Source organism: Bos indicus x Bos taurus, chromosome 18, assembly GCF_003369695.1.
Source record: "Bos indicus x Bos taurus breed Angus x Brahman F1 hybrid chromosome 18, Bos_hybrid_MaternalHap_v2.0, whole genome shotgun sequence".
Taxonomy (NCBI): domain Eukaryota; kingdom Metazoa; phylum Chordata; class Mammalia; order Artiodactyla; family Bovidae; genus Bos; species Bos indicus x Bos taurus.
In genome coordinates, this window is record NC_040093.1 from 9,817,415 (window position 1) to 9,837,502 (window position 20,088).

Consider the following 20,088-nt stretch of genomic DNA (forward strand, 5'->3'; position numbering starts at 1 on the left):
CCGGGAAGGCCCCGGGCGGGGGAGGGAGGGGACAGGGGCGGAGGGGCGGGCAAGGGAGGGGGTGCAGCCGCCGAGCCAAGGAGGGGGGAAGGGGGGTTCCCCCTGGAGGGAAAGAGGGGGGAGGAGGGACCCCGCTGTCTCCGCCTTTGCCCCGGCCCTTGCAAGAGAGAAGGGGGGGCGCGCGCTCAGGAGGGGGCGTCCCGGGCGGCCCCGGGGTGGGTGCGGGCTCTGGGTGCTCGCTCTCGCCGCCGCCGCCGCCGCCTCCTCCTCCTCTGCGCTCACGGTGCAGCCATCTTTGCACAAGGCGGCTGGGGGAGGGGGGAGGGGAAGGGGGGGCGGGCGGCGGGGTGTCTGGCTGCGCTCCGCTTCCTCCCACAATCCCGTGCAAATGCAAAAAAAAAAAAAAGAGAGAGAGAGAGAGGCAGACACAGGGCGCTAGCAGGGCCTGGGGGTGTAGGGTGCAGCGTTTGTACAGAAAGCCAGCTCCGCCGTGCGCAGACGCGCCCGGGAACGCAGTTCAGTTTATTTGATTTTTTTAAATTTTTGCATTATTTCACTCTTGCATCTCTTTTCCAAGGTGTTTTTATTTGGGGAAAGAGCTCAACTCCAGTCCCCCAGGTGCAGCGTGATTCTGCCCCCAACCGAGCTCGCTTGCAATACGCACCCCCCCCATCTTTTCCTGGGTTGCAAAGTGCCCCTGTGCACGCACGGGGAGCGCAGGGAAACACGCGTGTGCACAGGCGAGTCTCTGCGTGTCCGTGGTCCGTGACAGTGAGGGCGATGGCCGTGTCACACCCGCTCACATGCGAGTCTGCGCACCCAGACTGCGCTCCTGGGTCCGAGTTTCCACGCACTCCTACCCCGGGGGCAGGGCTGGCGGATACCCCCAGGTCAGAAGACCGTGGGGGCCTGCGAGGGGCCGGGACGCGGGAACACGTTGCCTGGGAACTTGCGTGTATCCGTACGCAGCGGAAACACGTGTGCTAGGGTAGGCCTCGGGCCGGACGACCCCTACTCCCATCACCCCTCCAAGCTCAGCTCCGGAGTTTAAGAGGCCTGGGGGTTTCCGGAATCCGGTGCGAATCTGGGGCACGGTTCAGAGAACCCCGGCTCCGCTCCGAAGCCGCTCTTCAGCTGTGTCTCCTGAGACTGCAGGGGGAGGATAACAGTGCGGAGTCAAAGGCCCGGCTGTTTTTGCCCCATCAACCAAGACCACTCCGACCCGCCCTGAGCGTCTCAGCCAATCCCGGACCCTCTGGGTACAAGACCCGCCCTCCTACAATATACCAGACACACACACACACACACACAAGACCCACCCTCCTATAATATTCCAGACACACACATACACACGGCTGGGCCACGCCCCCGTTCTCCAAGCCTCTCCCTGGATAATAAGCTCAAAATTCTAAGTCCCGCCCCTAAGCCCACGCCCCTCCTCCGGCCGTGCCCTCCCTCTGCGCCCCGCCCCCAGGCCGAAGCCCAGCCCAGTACCTGGTGTAGGGGGGCGGAGGTGCGTCGTGCACCCCTGAGGCCGCCAGCGCCTGCTCGTAGGTGGGGAGGCCTGGAGGTGGGGGTGGAGGCTGGGGCGTCTGCGGGCTCAGATCGCTAAGGGGCCTAATGAGTTCGACACTGGGGACAGAAGGTGCACTGTTAGCAGGGGAAACCTACAGGAGAGAGAGCCTTGGGAAAAGGTCAGACTTAGGGAGACAGAGACTCTGAGGGTCGTAGGGGGACAAAGTAAGGGAGATAGACCAGGGAAAAAGAGGGTCACCTTCAACCGAACTCTGCACACAGAAAAGCACCACGCAATGACAGGCAGTCACAGAAATCAACAGTTGCTGAGACAGGCTTATTCACAGACACATGTGCCCCGATACAGGCAGAGTCATGGAGAAACAGACAGCCCTGCAGAGAACACACAAGAAACAGACAGACACAACAGGAAAACACTCAGGCGCAAATTTCCCAGACCCACTCTTCCAACAAACTCTTCCTGGAAACCTCCAAATCCACTCCACTTGAAGACGGATGCTCCAGCACTCTCTTACACTCTGTCACTGAGAAAGACACACCTAGACAACTCACACGGACACACACACAAAGACAGCCTCATCCTGTCACCCCAGAAACTGACATCCCACAGACACCCACAGACCACAGGCTGCAGCCTCATCAGATACAGCATCCACAGGATGAAGATCACTGGTAAACCGGGTACTGCAAAGACAGCCAGGCAGCAAATATTGACGGAGTCCCTATTTGGTGCCGAGCGCTGTGGATATAATTGGATGCTGCAACTGGACACAGAATCTCACAGACTCTTCACAGGACGATCTCCTCAGATCTTTCAGCAGTGCCTACGTGCCCCCGATCTGGTCTGTCTCCTTAGGATGACCCTCCCTCCCTTGCTCACCCTGCTCTAAAGCTCTAAAGCCCCCAAAGCCCCTTACTCTTGAGGACAGGAACGCTGCCTGCGGCCCCGACGGCCATGTAGATACCAGAAGGCTCCTAGGCCGGCCAGGATGATGAGCACAACGCCTACTGTCAGCCCCACAGCCAGGCTTGCGACATCCACTCGTCCACGTCCTGCGGGGGGTGGGGTGTTTGCAGTTGACATGCCTAGTTAAGGTAGGGAGTTCAGGTAGACAATTTTCTGAGCCCCCATGCTGAGTACTGCCAGATTTTAGCAAATAATAATGAGGAGACCCAGTTGAATGTGAATTTTAGATAAACAATGAGTAACTTTTTCATATGTCTCATGGACTATATGAGATATACTAAAAAAAAAATTATCCCTGTGTATTTGAGATTCAAATTTAACTGGGGGTGTAGGGTGGGGATAAAATACAATCCTGTATTTTATCTGGCAACCCTGTCCCCTCTGGAATGCAGTCCCTTTTACCAACCAGCCCACAGAGGGGCGGGGCCTCACCACACAGGTCAGAAAAACTCATCTATCAAGGGGGACATCGCCCCTCAGTCACAGAGCAATGGGGTTTAGGACTCATGTGGACCCTTGGCTAAGGTGAAGTACCTTTAGCAATCAAGGTTTCATATCTGAGCAAAATGGGGGTGGGGCACAGGGAGGACCCTGGCTTCCTGAGGCCTTGCTAGGTCTTGCTGCTGAGGAAGTTTCCTTTAGGATTGGGTAGTGGGGGGACTTTCCTCAAACAGTAAACCCCAGGCTTTTAGCCCTCTTCGCAAAAAGCTGCACTCAGAAGGTGGGGCTTCCTGATTTGGACACGCTTCAGGTAGATTCAAGTAGCCACCAGGCCTTAATAGGCCTGTAGCAAATCAGTTACCCTCCCCTAGCAACCAATGTAAGGATTCTAGCCCAGACTTAGGGCCTGTTGCTAAGGATACACTCCTAGCAACCAAGCCACTAGAGGGGTGAGACGCCTGGTACCTGGAGGGGGGTCCTCCTGTGGGCAGGAGGCCTTGGGTCCTGAGCCTGGCTAGGTGTGGTTGCTAGGGAGAAGGCCTCCTTAGCAACCAGGGCAAAGCCAGGATGGAGTTGTGGGGGAGGGGGAACCAACCAGGTAGTGAGTGCTGCTGGCTTCTTTGGTCAGGCCAGGCTTGGTTGCTAAGGAGCACCCCCCCCCCCTTAGCAACAAGGCTGCAGCCACCAAGGGGGCCTCAGAACTCAGAGAGGGGTTGGGGTTGGGCCTGGGCTGATCCGGCAGGTGAAGACACACAGGCTTCCACCAACTGGCCTACCCTGGCCCCGTTGCTAGGGAGCAACCCCCTTAGCAACCAAGCTGCTGAGGCTCTGGACTCCAAAGATGGGCTCAGGTGGGCCGGGGCTTCTGAGTCTGAGGCCTCAGGGCTGTAACCTCTCCTTCCAACTGTCCCCCTTCTTGGGGACAGGGGACCTCCTCCCAGTGAGGTGTGGTGGGATTCTGAGGCAAGGGCTCTAGTCTCAGAGGAAGGGCTTTCTTTGACAACTCCCTCCAGGAACTCAGGGAGCGTGGAATCTGGAGGGGGCCAGTTTTGGGTGGGGGATGGTGGTTCAGCCTCCCGGGTAAAGCCTTGCCCTAGTTGTACAGGATGACAGAGCTCTCCCAACTCACCTCCTTTGCCATTGTAGATGTAGCTCTCCCAAAAGCGATCCTTGAATGGGCAGGAGGGAAGGCTGAAAAGCATTATCTGGAAGATTCCACATCCCCAGACCAGCCCACCCTGATCTCTGAGGCAGGAGGGCAGAGGGAGTTGAGGGGCAGGACCCCACCCCCAGGTCCTAGAGGGGACTCCTCGGGAGACCCTAGGTCCTCACCGTCAGAATATTATCCTCAAAGTACTCTCGCGCCTCTTCCCAGGAACATATCTCCTCTAGACACTCCCGCTCCAGGTTCCCTGGTGTGAACAACTCCAGGTCCCAGTAATTGGCTCTTGGAACCCGCTTACGGCTGCCCAGGAAGCTCTGTGCCTCTGGGGAGTCCAGGAAGACCTCTAGGCCCAAAAGACACACAGGGCATTAGTCGCTCAGTTGTGTCTGACTCTTTGCCACCCCACGAACTGTAACCTGCACTGGTTCCTCTGTCCATGAGATTCTCCAGGCAAAGATGCTGGAGTGGGTAGCCATTCCCTTCTCCAGGGGATCTTCTGGACCCAGGGATCAAACCCTGGTCTCCTGCATTGGAGGCAGATTCTTTACCGTCTGAGCCTCCAGGGGAACCCAAAAGACACAAGGGACAGAAAACGGAGGGCTCCTAGGACTGACACGTGTGTGTGTGTGTGTATGTTAGTCGCTCAGTTGTGTCCGACTCTTTGTGACCCCACAGACTGTAGCCCGCCAGGTGCCTCTGTCCATGGGATTCTCCAGGCAAGAATACTAGAGTGGATTGCCATTCCCTTCTTCGGAAGATCTTCCTGACCCAGGGACCAAACCCTGGTCTCCTGAATTGCACGCAGATTCCTTCCTGTTTGAGCTACAGGCAAGTCCTTGGGGACATGAAGGAGCCTGAACTTAGACGGAGAGCTATGGGGTCCTGGGGAGGAGGCGACTGGAGGCAGGGTTTCTCCTGGGCCAGAGGAAGGTGGGTGTTGGTGCCTGGACTCTGGCTCTTCCCCCCAACACTCACCTCGGCCTTGCTTCCCACTGGGTGAAGTGTCCAGGCAGGTGGCCAATCCCAGGTATAGCAGCAGCACAGAGGGGCAGCCCCTCATATTTTGTGGACACTAGGAACCAGGTGTGGTTAGATGAGAAGTGCCTCAGCCACTGAAGAATGAGGCCAGGTCTCCCTGATCAGACTCTGTGGTCCGTGAATTATAATAAGAGCAGACACTTACGTGGCCTGTAATCTGGACCAGAGACTGTTCAAGGTCATTTACCTCTATCAACTCAGTTTCATTTTCATCACAGTGCTATTATCTCCGTTTGATACAGGAGGAGACTGAGGCACAGAGAAGTAAAAGAACTTGCCCAAGTTCACACAGTTTGCAAGATTCAGAGGCAGGATTTCAGCAAACGCAGTGTCCCTCCAGAGACCAGAGCCAGGAGCTTATCTTTTTCCCAGCTGTGCATGCAGCACCCAGCATGGGTTTGGGCACATAGCAGGCGCTCGTAAACACGTCCATTGATTGGATCCCTTTCTTCCTGATAATCTCCATGTGCCCACTGCCACATCCACACCCATCTCTCTGTGCCCATTGCCATATCCACCTACAGCGTTTGTCGCTCAGTCGTGTCTGACTTTTTGCGACCCCATTGACTGTAGCCCATCAGGCTCTTCTGTCCATGGGACTTCCCAAGCAAGAACACTGGAGTGGGTTGCCCTCCCCATCTACAGGCGATCTTCTGACCCAGAGATTGAATCCAGGTCTCCTGCACTGTAGGCAGATACTTTACTGCCTGAGCACCAGGGAAACCTTTCCACCCACAGAGATCAAAGAGTATACAAGAAGTAAAACCAGAGGGGCATATCCTGGGGTCCAGCAGTTGAGGGAGGGGGCAGTGATCCTGGACTCCTGGATGTGGGGGCTCCAACAGCCAGGTCGCCAAGGTCCCCAAGCCAAGCTTTGCCTCCAGGGACATTCACTTACCTGCCTAGACTTCTGAGCACTGTCCTCTACTTAATCGGGGCCTCCTCGGCTAACTGCGGCCAGCTGTGAAGAGGGGCAGGGGAGAGGGGAGGGGAGAGGAACCAGAGGGTACTTTGTTCATTAAAGCCGGCACAATCCTGGTTCCAGGCAAGAGGGGCGGGGTTTTTTATTACCTGCCCTGGGCGGGACTCAGGTAAGGGACAGAGTATTTAAAGGGACCTTATGAAAAAATACATAAATAGATAAAGGGACCTTATAATTAAGGGTATAACGTCCAGAGCCTCATAGAGAGCCTGGGTCTCCTGACACCATGGGGACACTTAGGGTGTTGGATAGGCGCCTCCTCCCCTCCCCTCCTATAATTTCCTCCCCCCACCCCACCCCAGAGAGCTCGCCAGGCTGAGCTAGGGAAATGAACATCTAGATATCTAGCTATCTAGAAACTGGAGGGAAACGTATGCCTTAGTCCCTAGAGATAGGTAGGTATGCCGCAGTAAATTCCTGCTTCCTAAGACAATTTGAAAGGCTTTGACTTTCGATTTCTCAACTGCTCCATTTACAAAGTGGGGACAGAGGAGCTGTCCCTTCTCTATTGTTTCTTCTTTTGCGGCAGAAAAGTGGATGATACATACTTTGGTAAGCGGGCTTTTCAATTTCTGGGCAAAGTGGTTAGTCCTTAAACACAGGCTTGAAGAGACGCAAAGCCTAGGAACAAGCAGGAAATTGCCCGCCCAGGGAAACGCCTAGTATTCATTAAGCACGCCCCCTATTCACGCCAGTTTCACCGGCCGGAACCCTCGAGTTGCCACTCACGTTTCCGGGGGGAGGAAAAAAAAGAAAGGAGAATTTACGAAGCCAGAAGAGCTATCTCCGCCTTTAGGGGCAGAACTACTTCCGGTCTCTTCCCCGGGCGGAAGCGTCGGAGCGGAGAGGGAAAACAGCGCTCCTTTCCGGTGTAGGGGTACTGTTGAAGTAGCCACCGAGGAAAGAGGGTCGTCTGTGAGGTGAGTTCTAGGCGGTAGAAGAATAGTGTTAGTGCGATTGCCTTCCTGTGGGCAAGAGTCTTGTGGTCCTGAGGGAGACTGGGACAATATTTTGAAATGCTGACTTCCTGGCAGTTATTAATAGAGCGCTCTAGGTGCCTCAAGTTTAAAGCCGAATTGGAGGTGCTTTAAATCCCTTTAGGTAGCCAAACCTTCATCCGGCAGTTCTCCCCATAGTATTAATTCCAGTGCAGACGAATGGGCTGCGGATCCCAGGGCACGGAAGAGACTGGGACTCCTGGAGGTCTAAGGAGTGATATTGAATGAGAAGCAACCCCCGCACCCCCTTTCTTGGCCTCAGTTTCTCAGATCGTGATGGGGAGAGCGGGGAAGGGTTGTGCAGTCGCCGCCGCTGCCTCCTTGCACCTTTTTGACAGGCCCTTCCCTCTTGGAGTTGCTGTAGGTTAACGTTTTCCTCTGTGGAACTTTGGGGTTAGGCAGTCCTAGGTTCTCACCTTGATGGTGCTGCCGATTCGTTGTGAACTGAGGTCTTGATGGATCCTTAAAGCAGTTTTACTGTAATATTTTACTATGAAAGTGTCCCACCTGTCAGGTTAATGTCTCTTCCTCCGTTCTTGTCTCGTGGCAACAAAAATGTGGAGCAAATGGGTATTCTTTCTACCCCCTTCTGATGCCTATGTCAGAAGCTTTCTCTATCTCCTTTATACTTTAATAAAACTTTATTACACACACACAAAAAAAAAAATGTGGAGCAATGGACGAAAAGGTGTAGAACAACAGACAAGTTACAGCTCCATTCAGCTCAAGCAGATAATCTTTTATTAATCCAACACTCCGTAGGAGTCCTCCTCATCCTTCCTGTCAAGCCTCCCTCTTTACACTTCCAGTCTTCTTTTGGCTTTGCCCCGTTCAAAGTAGGGCTTCTACCCACCACCAGTCAATGAAAGGGAATAGAAATGAGCATACGCTCAATGATTTAATTATAAATTGTATAGCTGCAGGCTGTGTTGGTTATGTCTTAATAGGCTCCTAACTGCCTCACCGCAGGTAAGGTTACTTGGAGAGGCCCCTGTGGTCATTTTGTATCCACTGTGTGAATAGGATACCTGTGCAGGAGTTGAAAAGTCTCTGTGGTTATATTTGTAGCATATTTGTGAGCTCTCCTGGGTGTGTCTCCTTCAGCCAGGCTTCCCCTCCTTGCTCATGTCTAACTTCCTACCTAACACAACTTACATAAAAGTGGGATCATAATATAAAAATTCCTATGGCCAGAGTTTCTGTTTATTAATACTTTTGCCATATTGGCTGGGTATTTTTTTTAATTAAATATATAAGGCAAAGCCTGTCTATCGTGACATTTCACCCCTAAATACTTTAGGATACATGTGTAAAAAGCAGAGACATTTTCACAACATTAAACTATACCTCAACTTTTTAAAAATTTTTCAACAATTTTTTTTTTAATTTTAAAAAGCATCAGATCAGATCAGTCGCTCAGTCGTGTCCGACTCTGCGACCCCATGAATCACAGCATGCCAGGCCTCCCTGTCCATCACCAACTCCCGGAGTTCACTCAGACTCACGTCCATCGAGTCAGTGATGCCATCCAGCCATCTCATCCTCTGTTGTCCCCTTCTCCTCTTGCCCCCAATCCCTCCCAGCATCAGAGTCTTTTCCAATGAGTCAACTCTTTGCATGAGGTGGCCAAAGTACTGGAGTTTCAGCTTTAGCATCGTTCCTTCCAAAGAAATCCCTGGGCTGATCTCCTTTAGAATGGACTGGTTGGATGTCCTTGCAGTCCAAGGGACTCTCAAGAGTCTTCTCCAACACCACAGTTCAAAAGCATCAATTCTTCGGTGCTCAGCCTTCTTCACAGTCCAACTCTCACATCCATACATGACCACAGGAAAAACCATAGCCTTGACTAGACGAACCTTTGTTGGCAAAGTAATGTCTCTGCTTTTGAATATGCCATCTAGGTTGGCCATAACTTTCCTTCCAAGGAGTAAGCGTCTTTTAATTTCATGGCTGCAATCACCATCTGCAGTGATTTTGGAGCCCAGAAAAATAAAGTCAGCCACTGCTTCCACTGTTTCCCCATCTATTTCCCATAAAGTGATGGGACCGGATGCCATGATCTTCGTTTTCAGGCACACAAAAAAGCGGGAACATTTTCTTCCATGACCACAATACTATTATCATAATTGTATTATCATAATATCATACTATTATCATAATACTTACAAAAGCAACCCTAATAAAAATGTCATTTGTTTGAATCAGAATCAATTCAAATAATTGTTTTGTCTTTTAAATTCCTCTTAATTTCCAACAGTCTCCCCCTCCACACCATCCTGGTTTTTTTTCTTTTTAAATATTTATTTGTTTATTTGGCTGTGGTGGGTTTTAGTTGTGGCATATGGGATCTTTGATCTTCGTGATGGCATGTGGGATCAAACCTGGGTCCTCGGCATTACGAGCACAAAGTCTTCTAGTCACTGGACCACCAGGGAAGTCCAGTCATTTCTATTATTATAGTTCTTTTGTGATGTATTGACTGGATGGATGGTTCGTTTCATTGATTACACACCTACCCAGGCCCTATGGTTGGAAGTCGTTAACTAATACTATCATGCCATCTCTGTGCCCAGCCCCCACCCCCAGGTGCCAGGCAGTGCTGGGACCCAGCCTGGAGTCCAGCCCAGGCCCCACCTCTAGGGGGCTCCTAGTCTGGAGGGGGAAATTCTGAGATGGCTGTAATGGAGGTAAATCAGGGCGTTGTCAGAGCATCAGGAATGCCTCCCTCAGGCTTCCTGACGGGTCCTGGGAGGAGGAAGCGGATGGGATTTCCAGGGCAGGGTAGGGGGTGCACCAGGCCCACAGGGATTTCCAGGAGCAGAGCCAGGCCCTGCCTGTAGGGCCCATTCCACGCTGAGTCAGCACAGAGCCTGGGGCCACCTGCAGCCAGGCGGCACCAGCGATGGGATGGCCTCGGCCACAGACGCAGATGCCTGGGGCAACCCCCGGCTGCACTGGGCACCTTCTCCCTGCCTCTGTTTCCTTGTTTGTAGCAGCCATTTGTGCTGTGGGATTCGGTGGAGACTGAAAGTGAAAGTCGCTTGGTCAACTCTTTCCAACCCCATGGACTGTATTCTCCAGGCCAGAATACTGGAGTGGGTAGCCACTCCCTTCTTCTCCAAGGGATCTTCCCAACAGAGATCGAACCCAGGTCTCCCACGTTGCAGGTGGATTCTTCAACGTCTGAGCCACCAGGGAAGCCCAAGAATACTGGAGTGGGTAGCCTATCCCTTCTCCAGGGGATCTTCCCAACCCAGGAATCGAACCAGGGTCTCCTGCATCGCAGGCAGATTCTTAACTGAGCTATCAGGGAAGCCCTGGGATTCAGTGGAGTTAACATGTATAAAGTGCTTATAACAGGGCTGGGTTTACCAAACCTCTTAGATGAATACCAGTCACTATTAATAGAAAAATCTCAGATGTTCCCCTTTGCTTTTAGGGAGCCTCCCTCCTTCCTGCTTCCGATACTTCCTATATCTGTCTGTGAATTCCTTGAATGTAATTGGCCCTTTGGGTTCCCTTAACACAGGCTGGCAACCCACTCCAGTACTCTTGCCTGGAAAATCCCATGGATGGAGGAGCCTGGTAGGCTGCAGTCCATGGGGTCCCTAGGAGTCAGACACGACTGAGCGGCTTCACTTTCACTTTTCACTTTCATGCATTGGAGAAGGAAATGGCAACCCACTCCAGTATTCTTGCCTGGAGAATCCCAGAGTCGGAGGAGCCTGGTGGGCTGCCATCTATGGGGTCGCACAGAGTCGGACATGACTGAAGCGACTTAGCAGCAGCAGCAGCAGCAACACAGGCCTACACCCCCCTGGGACAGCCAGCAGCATCCATGTGACCCCATGCTCTTCTCGGGAGGGGACTTGTAGCATCCTTTAGTTCTTCTTTAGTTTTCTCATCCTTTAGTTCTCAGAGGGATCTCTGACCTCAGGATATTGAGGATTCAAACAAATCGACTGCAGAAAAAGACCTGGGGAGATAATAAGGGAGATTTGAATACCAGCTGGATAGTAGATGATGTTAAGGAATTATTAATGCATCCATGGTATTGTGATCATGTTTTTTAAACACAGTAGCCACGAGTCCCCAGAGGCTGTGGCGCACTTTGATACTTGTCTCAGGGCCCCGAGGGACTGTATTTTTTTTTTTAATCACTTCATTTTAATTAATTTACATTCAAGCACCAATACTGGATTCAGTCCCTGGAAAACTTTTAAGTATGTCTGGGGCAACCAGGACGTGTGAATGTACATTTGCTCCTGTAAATTTTATGAAATCTAAAATGTTGGACAAGTTCCTCCAGTGAAAATTGTTCTGAGTCGAGACATATTAAAAGGGTGGACTAGACTGTGGATTTTGAAGATTTCTTGGGAGAATGGGAGTGGATTAGCCTTTCTTCTCGGATTGTGACCTCTCTGGGAGGACTGCCAGCTGTCACGTGACTAAGGGGGGGCGGCTCTGGAGCCCAAGTGCCGGGTTCAAGTCCGGCTCTGTTGCCAGGGGGGCTCCACGGGCCTGGTTTCTCCTCTCTAAGAGGGGAAGGTTGATAAATAATAGCTGCTCTTACTTGGATGTGTCCTCTCTGAAGTGCTAGTGTTCTGTTTTCTGAGCCTGTCCTAACTGAGGAGACCATAAACCTGCCCACCCCAGTCAGCGGTTGTCAGACTTCTTGGTCTCAGGATCTTAAAAATCAGCAAGGACTCCAAAAAGCTTTTGTGTGTGGAAGTTCGATCCATCATAGTTGGCCACATCAGGGGACTTCCCTGGTGGTCCACTGGTTAGGACTCCGCACTTTCACTGCTGAAGGCCTGGGTTTGATCCCTGGTCCAGAAACTAAGATCCTGTAAGCCACAAGTGCGGCCAAAGGAAAAAAGACTTGCCTTATAAGATGAAAACAGACATGAAAGGGTCTTTATTGAAATATTCAAATAACAAAAAACTCATCTTAAAGTATACAACTCTGGTTTTTCATATAATCACTATTTTTGTAACCATCTCCACTTTCGGATTTCAGGACATTTTCATCACTGCAGAAAGAAACCCCATCCCCCTTAGCAGCCTCTCCCCACTCCCGTCCTCCCTTCTCCCAGCGGGTGGCAGCCACCAGTCTCCTTTCTGTTTCTGTGGATCTGCCCATTCTGGACCTTTCATATAAACGGAATCAACAATAGGGCCTTTTGTACCTGGCTTCTTTCACTCCGTACCAGACATTTTTTAAAGCCAGGGTTGTACAAGTACAAGTCGCACAGCCTCTGGAAAACTCCACCAGACGCTCATTAGGGAATGAGAGGAACAGAGGCAAATACATATTGATGTCATGGAAATCGTTCTGTGGGCCCCCTGAAAGTATCTTAGGGACCCCTGGGGTCTTGGCAGACCTTACTTTGAGAACCACTGGCTTAGGCAAGTGGCTTCACTTCTGTGCCTCTGTTTGCCTCTCTCCAAAGTGGAGATGCCGATGGAGCAGACCTCAGAGGGTGGCTGAAGTTGGACGCTTGATGACATGAGGCCGCGGGGAGTTGGCCTAGGGGTCAGGGGTCAAGCAGTGTCCCTTGTGCTTATTCCCGTGACAGCCCAGAGAAGTGATGATCCCTCTCTAGCAGTTCCTCTCTTCTCAGAGAGAAAATGTCCCAGTCCACAAAGCCAAAGAGCTTGGCCACAAGACAGGCAGCCCAGTGCCAAATACCACGGAGGGTCAAGGCAGTTGACAACTAAGAATAGAGTGGGGAATTTGTCCCTGCGGAGGTGAACTCGACCTTCATGAGTGGTGATGGGTGGGGGAATGGGGGCGGAAGCCAGGGGGCCAGGGTGGAGGAGGGGGGTGGCAGGTGAGCTGGGGAGGCAGCAGGTGCCTGACACCTGCTCCAAAGCTGGGGGGTGAGGGGAAGCCTGAGGAGAGGCCGTGGGTCGAGTTGGGGTGTTTCACCAAGGTGAACCGCTGCATGCAGCACAGTGGCTGCGGCTGGAGTGACAGGAATGTTCCACATCGCAATTGGGGCAGTAGTTAGGAGGGTGTATGCATCTGTCAAAACACATCAACTGCATCTTACGGGTCTGTGCATCTATTCTCTGTAAATGTACCTACTGGGAGGAAGACGCCAGTAGGGGGCGTGCAAGGTCCATAAGTTCCAGGAGAGGTTTATGTTTTGAAAGAGAAAGGCAAGTTTCTGAAAGCATCACAAACCAGAGAAATAAAGATGAAGTTGCTTTTTCATATTTTGGGAGCCCCTGGTGGTGCCCCCACCCCTGCTTTCTGACTCCTCCTTGCAGCCGGAGAACTGGAGAGAATAATTTCCTGAACATTCCATAGCCAGACTCTGTATATGACCTCATTTAATCCACACAGCCATCCAGTTAACATCAGGTTCAGCCCATGGTTCTCCGCACCTCTTACCCAAAGGGCGCTGAAAGGGAATTACCCATCCAGAGTCACCGCCAGGAGAGGGCCAAGGCCAGGCAGAAGGTCTTATTCCATTGATCCCATCAACCCTTAGCTTGTTCGATTGATTTACTCTTGTTAAAAGGGGATTACTCTTGTAATCCCCCTAGTCTTCCACTAGCTGGTAATGACCCTGCCTACCAATGTGGGAGATGTAGGAGATGTGGGCTCAGTCCCTGGGTTGGGAAGATCCCCTGGAGGAGGACATGGCAGCCCACCCCTATATTCTGGCTTGGAGAATCCCACTGACAGAGGAGCCTGGTGGGCTGCAGTCCATGGGGTCTCAGAGAGTGGGACAGGACTGAAGCGACTGAGCATGCGTGCATCCATCCCCTATCCAGTCCCCTCCCTTACATGGGCAGCCATTGTTACATGCTTGATCCTTTTGTTTGCAGGTGTTCAAAATGTAATGTTTGGTGCACGTGTAGATTGTTTTCTTTCCTTTTCACCCAGTGCCATGGCTTTAAGATCCACCCATGATGCTCTGTACACACCCAGTCAGGTGCATCTCACTGCTGGGTGGTCTCCTTGGTGGGCACTCACTGTCCGTTTCACCAGGGTGGGATATTCAGTTGCCTTCAGCTCCCCTCCAGGATAAATGACACCGCTGTGAACATCCTTGTACATGCTCCCCCAGCACCCCCTGCGGGGGCTCCTATTGCCAGCCCTCACCCTGGCCTTAGCACGCGCTCACGGTGCCACCCGCCGCCCTGGAGAGAGGAGCACAGTGACGTCTCGTCCTGGTTCTCCTGTGAGGAGAGCTTGAGGCATCCACCTGTCAGTCTTTGGGCCGCTCCTGTAACTCACCTGTTCTCACCCTTGGCGCGTTTTCCTATCAGGGTAGCTGGGTTTTTCTGGTTGATTTACCAGTCAGTTCTCCCTCTAACACTTGTTTTGAAAACTTGGAATTTTTTCCAATGCAAATGACACATGAGGGAACAACTTGAGCAACAGGCGCACTGCACCTAAGCGAATCCAGACGCGCTCAGTTGAAATGGGCGTGTAGCATCCACATGGGCTCAAGAACCCAGAGCATCTGCCTGGCGCTTCGTCTCCCACGTGAGTTCTGGCCCCACCCATTGCCTCGGATGCCAGAACTTTCTGTCAGATTGCACGTAACCCTCCTTCCACCACCTCAGGATAACTCGCAACTTGTGCCCCTTCCAACACCACTTCCAGAAGCAAACTTCAGGTCTTTTTCAGGATGGAGTGCTTTTTTTTTTTTTGAGGGTAGAGGCCTTTCTTAACCATTTAATGAGTACAAAACTATCTTCCCCTGCCCCACTCCCAGCTTCCCCATCAGGTCAGCTCGGGGACCATAAAGGTCCAGTCCTCTCTGTGTGGGCTCCCTCTGGTCACCACCGCCTTGCAGCTACCCCTTCCTCCCCGCCGGGATGACGCGGCACGGCAAGAACTGCACAGCAGGGGCCGTCTACACCTACCATGAGAAAAAGAAGGACACAGGTACTGGGTTTGCGAGGGGGGAAAATGGACCCCAAAATGCCCAGGTCGCTCACTTTGCCCCTCTGGTTGAGCTTGCTATGTGTGTCTTTCTCCTGACCGTGTTAACATAGCCCATGTGACTGATGGTCATAACCAGAGACATAACAGCCCACACAAGCCAACAACCTTTTCCCTGCTTGTACATTAAGTGCCTTCCTGCTTGAATTCGACTAAGCCTCCTAAACACCCACAGAGGAAGGAATCAGTGTTGTCAGCCCATATTCCAGATGGGGAAACTGAGGCCCAGAGAGATGCGGGCGCTTGAGCTGGGTCCCAGAGCCAGAAGGCCCGAGGGGAGTCAGCCACGAGCCTCTTCCCTCAGCTGGCCCTCGGGCTGCCTCAGAGCCTGTCACTTACCCTCTGGGGATGAACACCTCCTGTGGATGTGCCCCGCCCCCAACACACAGACCCCGGGCACAAGCGCCCCCCACCTCTGTTGTGTCCTCGCTGTGCCTTTCTCTCCGGATTTGCACAGGGGCACGTCCCCTGTCTCTCCGTCCGTCTGTGTGTTCCTGTCCCCAGCGGCCTCAGGCTATGGCACCCAGAACATTCGACTGAGCCGGGATGCCGTCAAGGACTTCGACTGCTGCTGCCTCTCGCTGCAGCCCTGCCACGACCCTGTCGTCACGTAAGCTGGGCACGTGGGTGGGCTGGTCGGGGGGCAAAGGGCAAGAGAGGGGCTGTACAGCCAAGGCACCCTAGACAAGCCACCTACCTTCCCGGAGCCTCGGTGTTCCCTCTGATAACTGGGCACGATCCTAGTATACTTCACGGGGTGTGGGAGAGAATACGCTCATAATAGAGGGTAGGGCTCCTGGGACACCGCCAGCCCATGATAACAGTTCACAGAGTGCTTCCCGTTATCTACCTCTTGACTGCAGAAGCTTCCCTGGTGACTCACATGGTAAAGTGTCTACCTGCAGTGTGGGAGACCCAGGTTCGATCCCTGGGTTGGAAAGATCCTCTGGAGAAGGAAATGGCAACCCACTCTAGTACCTTTGCCTGGAAAATTCCATGGACAGAGGAGCCTGGTAGGCTACAGTCCATGGGGTCGCAAAGAGTCAGAGATGACTGAGCGACTTCACTTCCCTCACTTGACTGCAGAGATCCAGCTGATGCCACATAAGCCATACCCCCCAGGCAAACCCTTATCAGGCGGGACATTCCAAGGGCTTAGAAGTACCCTCCCAGGAGCCAGGCACAGGCCAGGCCTTTGGTTGGAATATGCAGGGTGTGGACGACCTTGGCTTCCTGAGCTAACCCTTTATGGCACGAGATTTTCCCCTACGTGTTGGAGCACATTACAAAGCCAGGAGAGGTAAAACGGCGCAGTCACCTCAGAGAGCTAAGCAGAGCCCTGAGTGAGCTGCTGCCTGTAAGATGCTTAGGGGGTCTCCAGGACAGGGAGCTGATGTTTGGCGGGTGGCTGTTAACTACTGGCCATGCTTTCTTGTCCTATCCTGTCTTTGCAGCCCAGATGGCTACCTGTATGAGCGGGAAGCAATCCTCGAGTACATTTTGCACCAGAAGAAGGAAATTGCCCGGCAGATGAAGGTGAGCCTGTTTTATGGGTGAAGAAACTAGGGCCAGGAGAGGTCACAGCACTTTCTAGAGGCCACAGAGCTCATCAGTGACAGAGGCAGGGTTGAGCTCTGGCAGTCTGTCTCCAGCCAAGCTGTTGACCACTCTGCTGCCAAGGGACAGAAAAGCCACCGAGTCCCAAACCAGCTAAAAGGGAAATGGTTCAGGCGTCCTACAGTTGATGGGAGGAACCAGCCAAGGCAGCAGACACATGGCATATGACTGCGGCCACCAGCCGGCACCAAACAGAGCCTCTGCCCGGAGTGTCCCCTGGGTGGGTCCCGGTTTACCCTCCTTTAAATTCAGAGAGCCACCCTGCCCCCACCTAGGGTGCCCCAAACCCACAACCCACAGGAGGGTGCCCGGCTCATTGCTCCCTGGCTGCCTGCAGGCCTACGAGAAGCAGCGGGGCGCCCGGCGAGAGGAGCAGAAGGAGCTGCAGCGGGCAGCGGCGCAGGACCACGTGCGGGGCTTCCTGGAGAAGGAGGCAGCCATCGTGAGCCGGCCCCTCAACCCCTTCACCCCCAAGGCCGCCTCGGCAGGGAACGGCCCAGGTGAGAGAGATGAGTCTGCAGGTGGGGGGGGGGGTCCCACAGGTGCCTCCGTGGGTGCGGCATCCTAGCCCCTCCCCCCCTCCCCACAGACGATGCCCAACCCGGGTCCAGTGCGGGCCCTGCAGGCAAGGACAAGGACAAAGCGCTGCCCAGCTTCTGGATCCCGTCGCTGACCCCCGAGGCGAAGGCCACGAAGCTGGAGAAGCCGGTGAGCCCCCTACCCCAGCGCGCGCCTGTGCGTACTCTTTGCCAGAGAGGGCCAGGTTCACCCCCACACACACACCCCCCGCCCAAACGGGGTTCCTGAAGGTCCCCTCACCATCCTCCCACCACCCGGCTCCAGCGCCGCCTGCTGACCCTGCCTCCCTCCCCCATCCCTACCCCCAGTCGCGCATCGTGACCTGCCCCATGTCCGGGAAGCCGCTGCGCATGTCCGACTTGACGCCGGTGCGCTTCACGCCGCTGGACAGCTCCGTGGACCGCGTGGGGCTCATCACGCGCAGCGAGCGCTACGTGTGCGCCGTGACCCGCGACAGCCTGAGCAACGCCACGCCGTGCGCCGTGCTGCGGCCCTCGTGAGTCGCCAAGGGGACAGGCCGGGGACCTGCTGGACGCGGCGGGCGCAGGTGTGGCCCACTGTCTGGGGCGGGGCCCCTGATCCACACCCCCCACCCTCACCTTCACCGCAGTGGGGCTGTGGTCACCCTGGAGTGCGTGGAGAAGCTGATTCGCAAGGACATGGTGGACCCGGTGACCGGGGAGAAGCTCACGGACCGTGACATCATCGTGCTGCAGCGGGTGAGTGGCGCCCCCTGGCCTTCCGGTAACCCCGCCCTCCTCCTAGAGGCCCCGCCCTTTTATCTTAGCCCCGCCCTCATCAAGCCGGGGCCTCCGCAGCCAGCCTCACCTCCGCAGCTAGGGAACCCTCATGGCACCCTCTCCTCCTACAGGGCGGCACCGGCTTCGCGGGCTCCGGAGTGAAGCTGCAGGCGGAGAAGTCCCGGCCGGTGATGCAGGCCTGAGCGCGGGAAACCAAATAAAAGGGGCTTGGACGCTACTGGCCATGTGGCGCCTTCATTCACCGCACCGGAGCCCAGGAGCCCGGGAATGGCGTGCGCTCCGGAATGACTGTGCTTTGAAAGCCTGGTCTGGGAATGTTTGGTGTGGTCTCACGTTAAGAGTGAAGTCTGAATGGAATGCAAACGCACAGCTGTAAATGGGTTGAGTGGCCCCAAGTCGGAATGTGAGCTGCGACCACCGGAGGGCGCCACGTTAACGGGCTAGATGGAAATCCCCGCGCATTCCTTTTGAGTTAAACCAAATTTGAAGCCTGGGAGCTTTAGCGGCACGTGTCTCCCATTGCAAAGTGTAATAAGACACCCAAAGGAAATGAAGTGCTGTGTCTGTGAGAGAGAGAGAAAGTTAGGCACCCGGTCTAGAGAAGGCTGTGAGGAACACCCCCTCCCCCGCCGGCTGAAGGCTGGAGGGTGGAGAGGAAGAGGAAACCGCAGTGCAAAAGCCCAGAGGCAGCAATGTGCTCGGCGGGTGTGAAGAGTGGGAGGAGGTCAGAGCAACCCGGTCTGGTGGACCTGCCTGGAGCTCGGACTCGGCTGGGAGGGCAGGGGGGCCCTTTCAAGCTACGTTTTTAATAATCGTTGAGTCAGAAAAACAGACCCTGTGCAGTGTGGAGAACCAGAGCTAAAAGCTGCAAAATACGGCAAAGAGTGTAAAAATAAAGACTGGAAGTCCTGCCTCTCAGAGCGATCCCCGGGTTCTGTCCTGCCAGGTCTTCATCAGCCAGGTCTTTCTCAGAGGAGTTTTTTCCACCAAAGAGATTTCCATGCACATACTTCTCCGTTAATTGAACAGTCTCTGCCCTTTCATTTTGGAAAATGGTCTTGTCATCCAAAGCCCAGACGAGATTCATAAGTGTCCTTGAATGCTAGGCAAGCTCATGTCTGGTGTAGGACCAGGGGGTGCATCTGGGGTGCTGCAGGGAAGAGTTATCAGTAGGAGGGTGGGTCATCCTTGCTTGCACCCTGGGGAGCCCCCAAAACCCAGCATTTCCTCCCTCAGACATTTCTAGAACCTTCATGCCCTGCTCTTGGGATCCCAGTCTCCAGAAACTAGCTGAGGTGCTGCTGACACTCAGGGCGCCCTTGCCCTCTGGGCCTGTCGGTCTACAGTGTGTGCAAGTCCTGGCCACAATCTTGAGGGAAGAATGCTTGTACCCATTTTGCAGAATAGCTCACTGAGGCTGAGAAAGCTGGCCCAAAGTCACACTGCTCAAGGCCATAGCTGAACCCAGGTTCCCCCAGAGATCAGCCACCTCTGGATCCCCTTCTTCAGTCCTGCCCTTCCCCCCTATCATTTTACGCTTCCTCCTCCCTCAGACTTGACACACTGCCACCCACACACCTCTCCACTGTGGCAAGCTCTCACCCCATCCCTTTATACCCAGAGTGATGAGATTAGCCCTCCCTGCTAAGCTAAGTCACTTCAGTCATGTCCGACTCTGTGCAACCCCATGGACGGCAGCCCACCAGGCTCCCCCATCCCTGGGATTCTCCAGGCAAGAACACTGGAGTGGGTTGCCATTTCCTTCTCCAGTGCATGAAAGTGAAAACTGAAAGTGAAGTCGCTCAGTCGTGTCCGACTCTTAGCGACCCCATGGACTGCAGCCTACCAGGCTCCTCCGTCCATGGGATCTTCCAGGCTAAACACGCCCAATCTCTGTCCTCCCTAAGAGCCTTTAACTACCCGGAGTCTTCTCTTGGAACCACATCCACCCAAGGACTCCAATCCTGTTTATGTGTGGTACAGGCCATTCACCACCCCAAATAAAGACTTAAAGGTGCAACTTGGAAATCCCAGATTT

At 53.9% G+C, this 20,088-nt stretch overlaps 2 protein-coding genes across 5 annotated transcripts; one reads left to right on the plus strand and one right to left on the minus strand.

Annotated features, from left to right (window-relative positions):
- Positions 1-548: 548 nt before the first annotated feature.
- On the minus strand, positions 549-6,778 carry PRRG2 (proline rich and Gla domain 2). Of its 4 annotated transcripts, none has more exons than XM_027515134.1 (8): positions 6,678-6,778; positions 6,046-6,108; positions 5,085-5,181; positions 4,277-4,452; positions 4,074-4,113; positions 2,454-2,622; positions 1,495-1,632; positions 549-1,149 (listed from the first exon to the last, which is right to left on the minus strand). In XM_027515134.1, the coding sequence occupies exons 3-8, from the start codon at positions 5,167-5,169 to the stop codon at positions 1,131-1,133; spliced, it is 627 nt and encodes a 208-aa protein (XP_027370935.1). In that variant the 5' UTR covers positions 5,170-5,181; positions 6,046-6,108; positions 6,678-6,778; the 3' UTR covers positions 549-1,130. The 4 variants fall into 4 exon arrangements, with proteins under 4 accessions (XP_027370935.1, XP_027370938.1, XP_027370937.1 ...); XM_027515137.1 differs by having other exon boundaries at positions 2,454-2,589; positions 6,678-6,777; XM_027515136.1 differs by lacking the exon at positions 6,678-6,778 and having other exon boundaries at positions 2,454-2,589; positions 6,046-6,201.
- Positions 6,779-6,933: 155 nt separating this feature from the next.
- Positions 6,934-18,970, plus strand: NOSIP (nitric oxide synthase interacting protein). Its single transcript, XM_027515138.1, has 9 exons — positions 6,934-7,049; positions 14,864-15,036; positions 15,598-15,703; positions 16,548-16,629; positions 17,048-17,210; positions 17,300-17,418; positions 17,598-17,785; positions 17,900-18,008; positions 18,161-18,970. Exons 2-9 carry the CDS (start codon positions 14,967-14,969, stop codon positions 18,230-18,232), a joined length of 909 nt encoding a protein of 302 aa, XP_027370939.1. The 5' UTR covers positions 6,934-7,049; positions 14,864-14,966; the 3' UTR covers positions 18,233-18,970.
- The last annotated feature ends 1,118 nt before the right edge of the window (positions 18,971-20,088 follow it).